This window comes from Gymnogyps californianus, chromosome 19, assembly GCF_018139145.2.
Source record: "Gymnogyps californianus isolate 813 chromosome 19, ASM1813914v2, whole genome shotgun sequence".
In the NCBI taxonomy this organism is placed as follows: domain Eukaryota; kingdom Metazoa; phylum Chordata; class Aves; order Accipitriformes; family Cathartidae; genus Gymnogyps; species Gymnogyps californianus.
In genome coordinates, this window is record NC_059489.1 from 14,008,134 (window position 1) to 14,022,180 (window position 14,047).

General features: G+C 48.4%; 1 protein-coding gene across 1 annotated transcript in view; it reads left to right on the top strand.

The window, feature by feature from the left end:
* The window catches only part of GAS7 (growth arrest specific 7), a 107,918-nt gene that overhangs the window by 27,030 nt on the left and 66,841 nt on the right, over positions 1–14,047 (top strand). Inside the window, exon 2 of the mRNA XM_050908303.1 lies at positions 12,248–12,368. Within this exon, the coding sequence (XP_050764260.1) occupies positions 12,248–12,368 (121 nt within the window). The remainder of the gene's footprint in view (positions 1–12,247; positions 12,369–14,047) is intronic.

Here is a 14,047-nt window from a genome sequence, read left to right on the forward strand (position 1 = left end):
GATGGGGCTGTGACTCAAGTAGCTCATGTCAAACTTTGTCATATCCTAGTGAGCCGAGCGTATGTGGTAGCGTGCAGATCTTGGGCATAGAAATGTGAAACTGTGCTACTGTCGGCTCTGGATCTCTTGAGAAATCAGCTTTGTCCCATCTGGCCACATCCTGTTATTTCGAGACATCATGGTAGGAAGACACCATGGCTTCATTTCCTAATAACAGAAAGGTAGAAGGGCAGAGCCCTCAGCGCGCTGCTTGCTGGCTGTATACTGGCAGATGAACCATTCCCAGATCTCCACAGCCCATATCAGCTCTGCTAGTTAGCAAAGTAGATGCCAAATCTTAACCCTCTGAACAGCAAGAAACTGGTGCTGAAATGAAAACAAGAGGAATGGGAGAGTGCTAACTTCTTTATTTCTCTTTGGAAAGAAGAAAATGGACTACAGCTATTTGAGAGAAACTCCTTCACTGCTACAGGAAAACAGACTCCTGAGAGGGTTTGCTCCGTGTTTGAGGGAGGCAGTTGGACACAGCTGTGCTTGGGAACGGGTGAGAGGTACCAGCCCGGTCCTTCCTGGCATTCTTGCACTTGCCTTTTAACTTCTGTATGGTACGTATGCTGACTTCCCATGAGGGTCTCCAAGGCCACATGCTGATGCTGAGATCTGCCTCTTTTCAGTACCCCATGCCTTAGAGCTTAGTCAGACATAGCTTGTGAAGGTTTTTCTTAAACTGGTGCTGCAGAGCTGAGCTGCTGTGTGAAGGCATGAACACAGAGATACACTGCAATGCTCCCCCATTCCCCCAGGTCTCTAACAGGGGACAGGCACATGTGAGGTATCTCTCTTCATCATTGCTTAGCTTTGTTTTGGACTGGGATTATTCCACCTCAGCTAACTGTCCTCCCATCAGCACCTGGAAAGACGAATACCAAGAGCTGGGAAGTGCATGTGCAGCATGTTAGGGGCTGCTGAATCGGGTAGCCCCCTAGAGGCAAGGCTGCCACAGCTCCATATCCCCAGGTCCAGACAGCAGTGAGGCTAAGTATGGATGCCTAGTAAGCATGCAACACAAACTCACGTGCATGGTTCTTCTATACATATACACATGGCCAGCTGCACAGATCAACGCAGACAGAAACACTCAGCACTCTCACAAATGGCACCAACAGCCTCATCTTGTTCCCCTTTCTGGCTGAAAAAGGATAAAGGTCTGTTAGTGGTGAATGCATACGTATATACAATGTGGAGCCCTCCAATAACTGGCCTGAGACAGTCTGTCCAGGAGCTGGCCTGGGATCCCAGTCTCCCCAGTTGCTGGCACCTGGTCATGCAGCCCCTGAGACCGCAGCCCCACTCCAGTTGCTGGTTCGCAGGCCTCCTTGCACACACCAGCACATGCACACACACACACAGAAGATCTTTCCAGTAACTGGACATAGATACCCCGTCTACCTGGCAGATGAACCATGGATCTTTTCACCTGACACACACAGACACGCATAAACAAATGGGTCTCAACCAACAACCAGAACTTATGGTCCCTCCAGTAGTTGGCTTGGATCTCCTGGTCCCTCCAGTAGCAGCTCAAAGACCCTCTGGTCTGTCCAGTATCTGGCCAAGACTTGCGGCTGTTTCGATACCTGGCTAGTCCAGCTTGATATGCACCCACATAATACACCAGTACTCCAGTGTCTCCAGTTGCTGGCACTGCAAACACACTGGCCCCTGTGACTTGTGGTCCCCACGCTGGTTGCTGGCACTAATTAAATCTCCATGCATGCACATGCATACTGAATGGAGAGGCCCTTACCCAAGAAAATAGTTAGAAATGGATTTTAATAAGAAGACAGGATGGACTACAGCGATCAGACTCAGGGCATGGACAGACAAATGTGATGACCAGCTGCCCATTTACTAGCTCCTTTCATCCCCTTACACCTCTGTTTTCCCACCCTGGTTTCCTCCCTTCCCCCACCTTTGTTTCTTCCCCTAACCATCCCTTGTCTTATATAATCCCAAGATGCTCTTTGCCTGCATCCCATAATGAGTCCCATACCCCTAGAGGCAGTATCAGTCTGTAAGATGATGTAGAGAGCCTTTCCCTTGACTCATGGTGATGGTTTTCACCCCAGACAATGGGGCTGATTGCTCTCATGCACAGGGGAGGCTCCAGGCAGGGTGCTCTGTTTGTGGAATCAGGTTATCTCAGTTCCCCACCCATCATTGTCCCTCTGTGTTGCTGTTACTGTTCCTCTGTGCTCCATTGTGTGTGGAGCTGAGCCCTTCGTCACAGCAATCATCTGGCTGGTTGACCCCTCCTTGGCCTTCCCAGGCCACGCTGGAGAAGCTCCACTGAGTAGTGCCAGCTCCTTGCTGCTGCCCGATGTGACCGCCTGCAGCTTCTTTCCCATTCAGTCTCACTCTGGCCATCACCTTTCCACGCAGCGCTCGGCTCAGTAACACTAGCCAGGAGGGGCTGCTCAAAGGGAATGGGAGAGATTTGTCCATTAAATGACTTTTTGTCCATTAGCACAGAAAGGAAAAACAACTGTGTATTTTCCTAGGGGGTGATTCTCGAGCTCCCTTGGGTATATATGCATTATACTGGCCGGGATACATGTGTGCATGTAGCCATGGTCACCATGTTCTAGACAGGCTTTCTCAGAGCAGACACCACTCCCAGCTGGCTGTTTAGGGTCTTCGGTGCCTGCTGTGAGGGTGGTACTTCGTTTCCCCTTTCTTGGTTGCTAATTCAGTGCCAGGACTCTACACCCTTGTCAGATAGTGCTAAATACTGTCACAGGGTAGCACTCACACTGGCTGTGAGCACGCTGAAAAAGGAGCACAGGAAAGTGATGAACTCTCTTGGGAGCATGCCGAGAGCTCAGGCAGAGCAAGAGGCGAGAAAGCCGGCAGCCGGGCTGTCCTCCTCTGCAAACTGCGCTCACCCTCCTGCCACACCTGCTGCTCCCCAAACTGGGAGCCATCACAGGCTTTTTATTCTCTTTCTTGCTAACCACCCTCCCCACATCAGGGCCCCACTCCCGTGCTCTTTCCCCACATTGAATCTCCCCCCCAACCCATCTTTCTTATCCTTCCTACTTCTTACACCTGCCTAGCTTCCCTCTCCTCAGCCAAAAAAAGTCAATAGCCATTGCCAAGCACCTCCTTGAACTTTGCCAGGGAGTGAGCAACATCTGCGGTAGGATCTGGACCAGACCTGGTGCCGTGGGTCCCATGAGACCCACCACAGGGGACAGGCTCAGCTGCAGCTCAATGCTGTGGCTTCTTCCAGTCTGGCCCCTTACGTGGCTTCGTGCACAAGGCACACATTGAGAAGGAAGGGAGAGGACTGAGCGGCACTGGAGTTATTTGGATTTTTCACCTCTGGCTTGACAGCCCCTGTTTTGAAGGGTCTAGGCGGGATTCACAAATCAGAGCATTTCTCTTCCCACCCATTTTGGTCTCTCACACAGCACTGAGCCAGAAAACGTCACCCAGTCTGTCTCCCTGGGTCATGTATCCTTCAGAAACAGTTTGTTTTTCCCTAGTTTAGGGCACTGGCAGAGAAAAGTATACCAGTCCCAGATGGCTAATTCTCTGCCAACCAGTGCTATTCATGGATATTACCTTAAAGCAAAGTCCTGGGCATATGCCTGCACCGCAGCCAGGGACCTGGGTGGGAGAGGAGGGAGGATTTTGGCAGCGGTGGATCTGGCTGGGAGAGCAGGCCCTCAGCGGGGAAGATAGAGCTGGGTGGGAAGCATTTCAGAGCCAAATGGGAAATAGAGGGGTGCGGAGCTACAGGAGAGTTGGCCCCAGAGCAGAGACCCATGCACAAGGACCACCCAGTCCTCCTCCTGGTCACAGCTGCGGTGGGTTGGTAGGAAGGTGGCAGAGATGGCATCCAAGGAAACAGCAGCTGCACGGAGACGTGGAAGTTATTTAGGAGGAAGAAGGGGTGAAGAAGACTTCGGCGTGGCACAGAGGAGGCTTATTAGGGCAGGGAGATTTTTAAGACTGGGAAAAATGAGAGCTGTCCTGCTAGACTGGCATCTGGGGTAAGTCCTGGGCATAGCTCAGCCCACGGCTCCAGCCTGGCAGCGCAAGCAGCGCTCTGAGATGCCCTAACACTTGGCACAGGCAAAGGGACTGGGGACTGTTTCTCTTTGAGGAAGAGGGCTGGTGTTACAGAAGGTGGCCAGAGAGGAGGCATGGTGCCCGAAGAAGAGGAATGCCGCTGGCCGGGCCGTGGGCGCTGGAGGGGCAGTGGCATCGGCAGCGTCTTGCTGTGTCTCTGCTGCAGAGGCGGTGCCCGCAGGGCCACCCAGGGAGGGCGACTTGTCCCCAGCAGCCATGTGCCATCAGATTCAGCTGAAGGGGAGCTGTGCCGGTTGCCATGACAACCGGGACAGGTCATATGACCCGTTCCACTTTCTAAATATAAATTTGTTTCACACAGTGTATGTGACTCCATGGAAACCAAATGTTGAGCAAGAAAGATTGCATAAAGATGAACAAAATTCAGAATGACTCAAAGTACTAGAGAGAGAGAGGCTGCGGGTAATGCCGGAGGGGTTCAGAGGTGCCCCAGGCATTCCCCTTCGCCAGGGCACACGTTGGTGCAGGCATGCCCATCCCCAGCCTGGGGAGGGTCTCCCGGGCACTTCTCAGTGCTGGGATCTTCATGCCAAACTTGGGATGGATGTGAGTGTTGGTGTAGGCCCTGCCAAGGGTCTTCTGTGGACTTCTCTCACTAGCAAATCCTGTTTGCAGCATCACCTGTGTTCAAATGCAGCCCCACTTCTTTGACTGCGCCATGTCTGCCTTATTTCTGCTTCATACCCTTGGGCTGACACACATCTTTGCCAAGTTAGGTATTTATGAAAACTGCAGTTAGACAGAAACATAAGCTGAGTAATGTCAATACAGAGCAAGCTTTTCCCCACAGGACAGAGGGCTGTTCTGCTGCAGATTCATCTTGTGGCAGTTTTTCCCTGCTGTGTCCTTGCATTGCTTCTTGCAGGGAGTTTCCCCTGCACATTTTGTCCAGCTTTCTGTCACCAGTGATCCTCCAGCACTGGGCAGGACACTGCAGGGGAGCTGCTTACTAGCTGGACTCTGTAGCCTTTCTTTGTGCTGTCAGGTCTGCAGCAGCAGTGTGACTCTGAGCAAGTGGCAACAGCAGGTAAGTGTACTGACGCTGCATTTAATTCAAACCTTTCCCACAGCTGGAGGCATCCTCTTCAGTTGCTCCAAGGCTGCATGCTCTGTTGAAATAGGATCATAAAATCATAGAAGAATTTAAATTGGAAGGGACTTCTGGAGGTCTCTGGTCCAACCGCCTGTTCAGAGTTAGATCAGGTTGCTCAGGGCCTGCATTTGTGGTTTTGGGATTGTTTTGCTTTACCTTGGGTTGTGTGTTCAGGAGAGCCCCTGGGCTACACTCTGCTGGAGCGCAATGCAAGCTAACACATCTTCAGGGAGCTCAGGCTTTTAAGTACACAGATGTTTCCTCCCTAGGATCCCTCTTTGAAGGGGAATGGGGATTTCCTGCAGTTTGAAAATGGGAAGTGATTTTCATCTATTGAGCAAGGCTGAACTTGTCTCAAGGGGTCAGTCAGCATGGGATGGACTGATGTGTACAGACCCTTCACTCCCTGTTGCCTCACTTTGCTGTGTAAAACCCCTTTTGGCTTTTTTTCCACCATTGGGAGGGGATCACATTGCCAGCTGGTCTTCCAAAGGAACAGGATGAGTTGGGCTGCTGCTAACTTGATCAAGAAGAGCGAGAAAGAAAAGAAAAACAAAATAGTCAGAAAGTCAGAAAAGGTGGAGTGGGAGAGGCACCCCCACTGCCTCCCTGCTGGACATGCTGCCCTGCTCTGAGCTGGCTCAGCTAGACAGCAAGTGCCGGGGCTTCAACATGCAGGCCTTAGCTGGTGCTGCTCTTTTTTGCATGGAGCATCCAGGATGTCTGACCCAGTTGTCATTCTCTTCAGACATGCTTCTAGACAATCTGTGCTTAACAGTGCATAGATGAAACACTGTTCCCTGGTCAAGAGTGTCGCCTCTGGGTAGGTTGTGATGCTGTGGGATGGCTGTCCTGCTCGCACTGGTTGTCCTCCTCTCCCTGACATCCCTAACCCAATGCCTGTGGATGCGGGGGGAATGGGCCACAGGTAATGGTCAGGTTCATGTGCTCTGCCCTACAAAGCACATCCTTCTGCCTCTTGTCAGTGCTGGTGTCCTGGACTCGGTGGGTTGACCCCATAGATCTGCTCTTATTTCACATGCTTGCCTTTGCCAGCTCTCTGGCGCATGGTTTGGTGCTGAAGAGCTCCAGTGCCCTCTCTGCTTTGAGATGTCTTTTGTATTTGCTGCTCATTTCTGGTTCCTTTCTGCTGTGCAAGTATCGAGAATCCTGTCGCTGTGTTTCTGCAGACAGCAAATGAAAACCATTGCTTGTCATGGAGAATGAGGCCTGTTGGGTGACTGGCTCTTGTCTACCCCTGCATGCACCCCTGCTATATGGACTTCCGATCCTAGGAAATCTCGTAGGAGGGAAGTGCTTGTGTTCTTGGTTTTGAATGTGTTGAGAGATACTTTGATCTCTTTTCCAGGCAGCAAATACAGATGCAGGAGGATTTCACTGGGGTCACACATTCTCTGCTCGGCTTACATTGCTCAGATTTCCTGTTTCCTCAATGGTGTGTTGCAGACATCCTTTTCAGGTCCAGATCTGCCTGTCCACCACCATGTAGTGGCTGGTGACACTCCCAGAAGTGACAGTGAGGGGAGTGGCGTAAGTGTTTCTCTCCGCTCAAAGGCACTGCAGGAGTTGCAAGATTTGGAAGGCAGAAGGGATTGCTAGCCCACCCAGCATGAGCTTCTGCACCGCCGGGTCAGGGGCTTCAGGGTCCTGTCTTTTTCTCTGATTGGAATAGAACAGATCTTCTAGAAAGAGGCACTTAATCTTGATGGAGGAACTACAAGTGCACAGCCCCCTGGTAAGCCGTTCCAGTCGATACTTATCCTCATGATTGGCAGATTCTTTTAAGTCTGAGCCTGTCTAGTTTCAACTTCCAGTCACTGTCTGCTGTTCTGTTTTTGCTGGTTCGTAATGCTCTCTGCTGATACCGAAACCTCCCCTCCATGTAGACAGTCCTCTGTTGTGATTTACCGTTCTCATAAATTATTCTGGCAATAATTCTCCTAAAAATAGGAACAAGAGATCAAAGTAATAGCACAGTCTTGCCGAGCTGTCTAAGGAAGAGGTGTGTAAGCAGAAGTGTCTCACTTTTCTTGTGACATGTGGCTGGGCACAGGGTGTGTCCCAGTACGAGCTGGGTTTGGGGAGAGGTTTGAAGCCTGTCTGGCGGTGCTGTGCCAGCTGTGGAGCTGGGCTCATGGCCACCATCTGCTGGTCACTTCCCGGCTCTGTGCCCTCTCCTGTGCCCTGTCTCGGCCGTGTCTTGTCAGCAGGATTGCCTGTCATTACATGCCAGGTTAGCCCGAACTTCTCCCATACAGGTGTGCAAACATGGTTCCAGTATAACTGTGCTGATGCTAGAAGAAGGGACTGCAGAGGGTCTGGCTAGGACAGGGTTGTGTCTGCTGAGAAAAATAGAGCGAGAAAGTCTCTCCTGTTACTCAGATCTCCTGTTTTGGCAGAGAAGGGATGATGTGCTGCCACTATGGCCTCCGTGGCACTCTCATTTCTGAAAGGATGCACTGCTGAGCGTGCCAAAACTATGACGTACTTAATCTGTGATGCATTATGGAGCCCAGCCCCATATGCTACTGCTCCACACCATCTATCCCAGAGCCTCCTGGTATCTTTGCTTCAATGAGTGTAGGGTGGTGAGGAAACTTGGATGAAGCCAAGTTTCGTTTCTTCTTCGATTCCTCCCCTATGCCATTTTCAGTTCCTCTTTCCCCCACAGAGTATCAGTTGGGAGCAGAGCTGCTGTAGGAGTGGGAGTTCAGGTGTGTGTGGGAGAGGATTGCACTGGGACTGGTTAGGGGCTCTAACACAGAAGTGGTCTCAGCATCCAGAGGATCTTCCTCGGCAGTCCCCATGGGGGGATAAAGTCCTGCCCAACAGCGAGCTGCTGTTTAGGATCACATTCCACACATCCATACTCCACGCACATCCAAGCAAACCCTTGCCCCATTGTTTACAAGAACAACTGCATTTGGCAGTGCTGAGGTTTCCCTCATATTCAGTCCTCTTGACCATCATTGATAGGGACTACTGTGCTCGCAACACTTCTTTATTGGCAAAATCAGAAGCAAAGGTAGAAATACTAGTAACTCAAAAATAGAATTAGCAACTGCAAAACATAATGCTTGTGTGCTTTTTTGAAGTGATACACATTTTTGGCAGCTAAAACATTGGCTTAACTTTGGTCTTTATACTATTTCTATCCAACATTTGCTGGTGTCCACTCTATACTGTCCACATCTGTCTCTTGGCATAGCCTTTGTTTAAGAATACAACCATGGCACCTGTCTGTAAAAGACCTCTGCTTTTCCTGCAGTCCATCAGAGAGACCTGAAGCAACACTGAAAAAGTGACTCAAAGGATGTTGGGGCAATTGCAGAGTTTCCCTTAAGCAAACCAGTGGTATCTGTCCTTGCAGGGTCCTGGTGCTGACTGCGTGAAATGAAGTAATACCATGGGCCCCTAAAGTGAGCTGAACCTAGTCTTGACCTACTTGGTACATGGGATCACTATAGGACCATATTAAGAAAGAAGGGTAGCGGGAATGGATAGGACTTCAGTTCCAGAAGGGAAAGAAAGTGTTAAGGACAGAAATGGCAAGTGTGCAGTGAAAATGTGTGAAATTCTGTACCTTCTAGATTCTGGAACAAAACCCAGGGTTGGATTATCCCAAATTCCTCTTTATGGGGTGATCACGCACAGCGGAGATAGTCTGGTGTAACTTTGTTAAGGCCAGAGATCTGTGCAGTGAATCTAAGGGACCCAACCTGCTGCCAAATTCTTCAGGAGCTGGTACACTCCTACACTGCGGAATTTGTTTTTTCTTCAGTGTGCTTTAGCAAACAATAATGGGGGACCATTAACCCTGTGATGGAGGGAGTCCAGGAGCTGTCCCAGGATTTGCTCCAGCACTCTGTGCTATCCCTTGGAACATGCTGGGAAGGAGACTGGTTTTGTGGTTCAAAAAATAGCTTGGGGCAATCGTGCTTTCCCTTCTGATCTGACCTTCTCTGCATATGTTACTTGATCCTGAACCTCTGAATGCCTTTTAGCCCTGGCTTTCTCACCAGACCTACCTGTGTTTTGGACAAGGACTATGTATGGGTAAGGTGCAAGGACAGTCCCTCAGGAGGTAGTCTTGGAGACAGAAATCAAGCAGCCTTCTTCTTAGCTGTTATTGCACTGGTCAGACATACTCTTTCCAAGAGTTCTTTTTTCTTCCCAGTGTTTCATTACATTAGGTGAAACTGTAGAGAGGGGTGTCTGAGAGAGATGTGAGATGGAAGAGCTCCCCTGCATGGCAGGTCACAGGAGCTGAACAGGACCGAAAGGAAGCTTGCACAAAACAACTTTTGTTTGTAAGGTCCATGTGATAAAAGTATGTGTCAGTGCCATACACCAGTCCCCTGGTCTGCATCACCTGCACAAGCAATGCAATGCTTCCAGGGATGTCATGCCTGGGAAGGCTGCAGTGAGTTATTTTCAGTCTTGACTGAGAGTAAAACTAAACAAAAAGATGATGCTGGATATTAGGGCCATACTGCAGGTGTCAGGGCTATGTGAGCAAGTTTCTGGTGGTGCCAGTACGTGGCTGTAAAGAACTGGAAATAAGTATGTGGTTGTTGGAGCCATGTTAGAAGTGGCATTGCATAGTGAAACAAGGCACTTCCCTAAACACCCATATCATGTTGGAGAAGAACTCAGATAACCCAGAGGTAAAACTGGGATAGCTTAATTTTTCTGTCATGTTTTCATTAGTAGGATTCAGAGCTTTCACAGAAAGCTATATGAAACAGAGAGGTGTTTCAGTGGCATGTGTGGAGGGGTCCTGCTCCTGTGATCACAGAACAGGCATGGTTGTGCTAGCTTCACTTAAGACAAGAATTTAATTTAGTGCATTTCTAAGCAATAGAATAACACTAACAATAATGAGAACACATGCTTTTGGGCAGGCTAATGTGTAAGAGAAGTTTTCACTTGTATTGTGAGCTGAGATCAGCAAAAAAAATAATAAATAGTAACATAAACTGTGAAAGCTTCTGCTTTCTCACATGTACAGCAGGGTGAGTGGAACTGTAAATTGATTTGATTAAACCTTAGAGAGCAGAAACACAGGGGATAGGAATGGATGGCGGAGATCTTACTGATTACTTCTGCATACCACCCTGCTAGCCATAGGCATGCAGAGCATGAGATTTGTCATACACCCGGTAGAGTCCTTTTTTATCTCCTGAGCTAACTTGTTCATTTCATGTTGGGCCAGCTGAGTCTCCCAGTCTGTATTTCTGCTCAAGGAGAGGAGCTAAAATCTGAACCAGCATAGGCTCCATCTGTGCTGCAGCGGTGAGACAGTATTCATCTCACACTGGCCTTGGGTCCATATGGCTGCCTTGTAGCCTGTGACCTGTCTGTGCAAGTACGCTTGATGAGGCACGAACGCAAGATCATTCTCAAGTTCAGTGCCTCTTGAGAGCCATTGTAATCAGAGTTTTCTGAAACTGAAAAGAAACATAAAATAGACTTTTGGCTCCAAAATCATTAAATGTCCCTTTTATTCTGGGTTGGAACAGAGTTGGAATTTCACTCACAGACTGAATGTGTAGGAGAAGGACACATTACAGGTTTCTTTCTGATGGTACTGTTCATATGCCTATCAATGTTTGAACATTATATGCAGCCAGATGCTGAAACTCTGCCTGTCCCCTGGACGTGGCTGCTTGTGAATCTAGTGCAGTCACTCCAGAACTGTCCTCCACGGTGTTGGAAGGCATTTCCTGGATAGAGATTAGCTTCCATGGGATAAAGAATTCCATTTCACACATTTTTCCTTGTTCTTTTGTATTTCTTCCTTTGAAGGCAATGCAAACAAACAAACAAAAAATGAGTACATTGCATGCCTGGTTTGCCTTAGGGTATGTGGAAAGGCAAAGTGGAGCTTTCTGGATGTGAGCCAGGAGGAGGCTGTTGGGTTCATAGCCCCTCCAGGGCTGCAACTGGCAATCTTTGGCCATGCATCTTATCTCTCTACCTTTGCCTTATTCAGTGTTCCTGGTTGAAGGGACCAGACAGGGTTCATGCCTCCTTTGGGATGAAGCCCTCTTTGCCAGTCTCACATCAAGCAGCTGGTGTAAATCCCAAGCTACCAAGGAACCACCAGAGCTATTTTGGAAGAGGGAAATAGTCCAGGTGATGCAATGTAGTGCAGACAATTACTTGCACTTCAGCTTCACCTCTTTCTTTTCTTTGCACCCTGAACCTGCACTGAGGCTTGCAACTGAGTTGGTGAAGAGATGTACAGCTGAGGTGGCACTTGTACCCTGATAGCAGTTCTGTGTGTGCCTGGAGAGCAAGTGACAGCATGATGCTCATCTTCTGCTGTTCCTAATGATCTGGATCGCTCCTAGTAATCTGGATCCTGTATCTGGATGATATGGATCCAGATTACATCTAGATCAGTAATGTATGCATTGCTAATTACATGCATTATTAGTATATAATCAGCATACTGATAAATTTATTTCAGCACATTACTCCTATAGGCAACATGGCTCTGCAGTGTTTCTTCTTGAAAGTGTCTGAAGATATGGTGCCCCCGTAAATTAAATTGGGGCAGCATCTCCATGACCAGTGCTTTGACCCACCAGTATATCCACATGAAAGTAAATGAGTGCCAGATGCATGCCTTTCTTTCTCAGACACTTGATTATTTTATGCTTTGCATTTTACTGCTTAACGAGAGTAATTTTCTTGGGCAGGTCTAGGTGCTCATGGAACATCAAATACAGAGGGGTTTCATTTCTCTCGCAGAGGATGTTCTGTGTAGCCAGTGCTCCAAGGGAAGGTTGCTTCATGTTCTGGATGAAGCTAGGACAGATGAGGGGAGAAATGGACTGAAAGTCTTTGGGTGTATTGCAGTCTCTAGAATGCCAAACCACATGGTCCTTTTCCAGATGTGTGTCTGGTTAGACTTTACATTGTCTAGATATTGACTTAATAGGCTGGGTTTTTTTCTTTTCTCAGCAGAAACCCAGAAAGGCAACTCCTCAGACAGGAGAAGATACCTTGAACGGCCATCTTCCCCCCGGCTGGCAGAGCTATATGTCTCCCCAGGGCCGAAGGTACTATGTGAACACCTTCACGAATGGTAAGTGGGGATGGGAGCTCCAGTAAATGTGTCACCCTAGCAGTACAGACCTGTTGCAGGAAGTTGTCTCTCAAGTTGATTTTGATGACAAAGTAGGCCCAGAGTCAAAGGAATTAATATGACCCTGCTACCATATGAAATAAAATAATTATAAGAAGATTTAGTCTTCTGATCCTCTGTCATCTTAATTCTGACCATTAGAAGACATCTGAAGCTTTTACAAAAGACAGAGCATGTAAAGTAGAAACACCCCTGCCATAAATGTTTTAGAATATAAAACACTGTTAAGGATATAATTTTTACCACATTCCTTATTTCCTTTCCCTTTAGCTGGAGATGTTTATGTCTATATATGTACATATATGTAAAGTAGTTTGATAGAAACTAAAGCACCGTTAGGGTAAAACAGAAATAGTTAATTGAAAAGTTGCTCAAGTCAGAGTCAGCTTGCCCATGGAGACAAGGGAAGAAAAACACATGTAATGGGACATCAAAGGCAGAATTTTCAGTCTATATTTGTGTGTTTTACTCACTGTCATGCTAGTAGAGAAGCAGACTTAACTCACGATCTTATCAGCTGCTCAAGACCTGTCAAACTTGTACCACCTCTGGCTTACCCAAGACTCTGTGTCTACCTGCTTTTCTCATCATGAGCTCACAACAGCGTTGCAAAACAGGGACTTGTGACCAGCAAACCCAGATTTATTTAGCAGAAAGGATGACAGAATGACAAGGGAGGAGAGGACAGCAGGAGTTCACCTTGTTCACAATGGAGTCGAAGCCATCAGGAATGACCATTGGCGTTCCTCTTTCTGACTCACTGTGAGTGCAAGGAGAGCCATGGGCTGTCACAACGTGCCTCACAGTCCATTCAGGGACTGATGTGTTTTATTTCAGAAGCCTTTGGCCTAGAACTTGGCCGAGTCATTATTTACCTGAGTTTTATGCACTGACATCTCACAGGACCGACATCTCATGTGCCCATAGAAGACACATTACCATGGAACACTGCCTTCATTTTCAAGCATAGTCTGCTCTGGCTCATGGGCAGCATCCCCTGCATGGCTGGGGAGATCAGTAGGAGTTAGATACCCTGTCCCCACTGCAATTCAGAGGTGGGTGAGGAGGTGATTAAACTCAGTCCCGAGCCATCATGGTGATGGACCCTTACTCACATGCACTGGGTGAGGTCAGATAAAACCAGTAAGAGGCAGAGCCTGGTTTTTATGTGATAAAAGCTCTTGTCACAGGAACCCTACCCCAGAAAGGTAGATGGCCTGGACTCAGTTTGTCCATAATGTCAGGCAGCTTTTTACTTTCCTCACAAAAGTTAGAGACAACATAACAGGGGCCAATAGCCACATCCTGCTTGGTACGTCCAGGTCAGAAATCAGGAAAGTGATTTTCTCTAGGAAGATAGAGGCAGGATAGCCCTGGCACAGGCTGACCAGGGAGGTGGTGGAATCTCCATTCTTGGGAGATCTCAGAACCTGGCTAGACAAAGCTGTGGCTGACCTAATCTGTTGTTAGCAGTGATCCTGCTCAGAGTGAGTAGCTGGGCTGCAGACTTCCAGAGGTCACTTCCAACCTCGCTTAGGAGAATGCCCAAACCACCTATGGTTGTGCTCTCAGCTACTGCAATGGGATTGCTATGCAGCAAGAAATATGGTTCTCAGAAT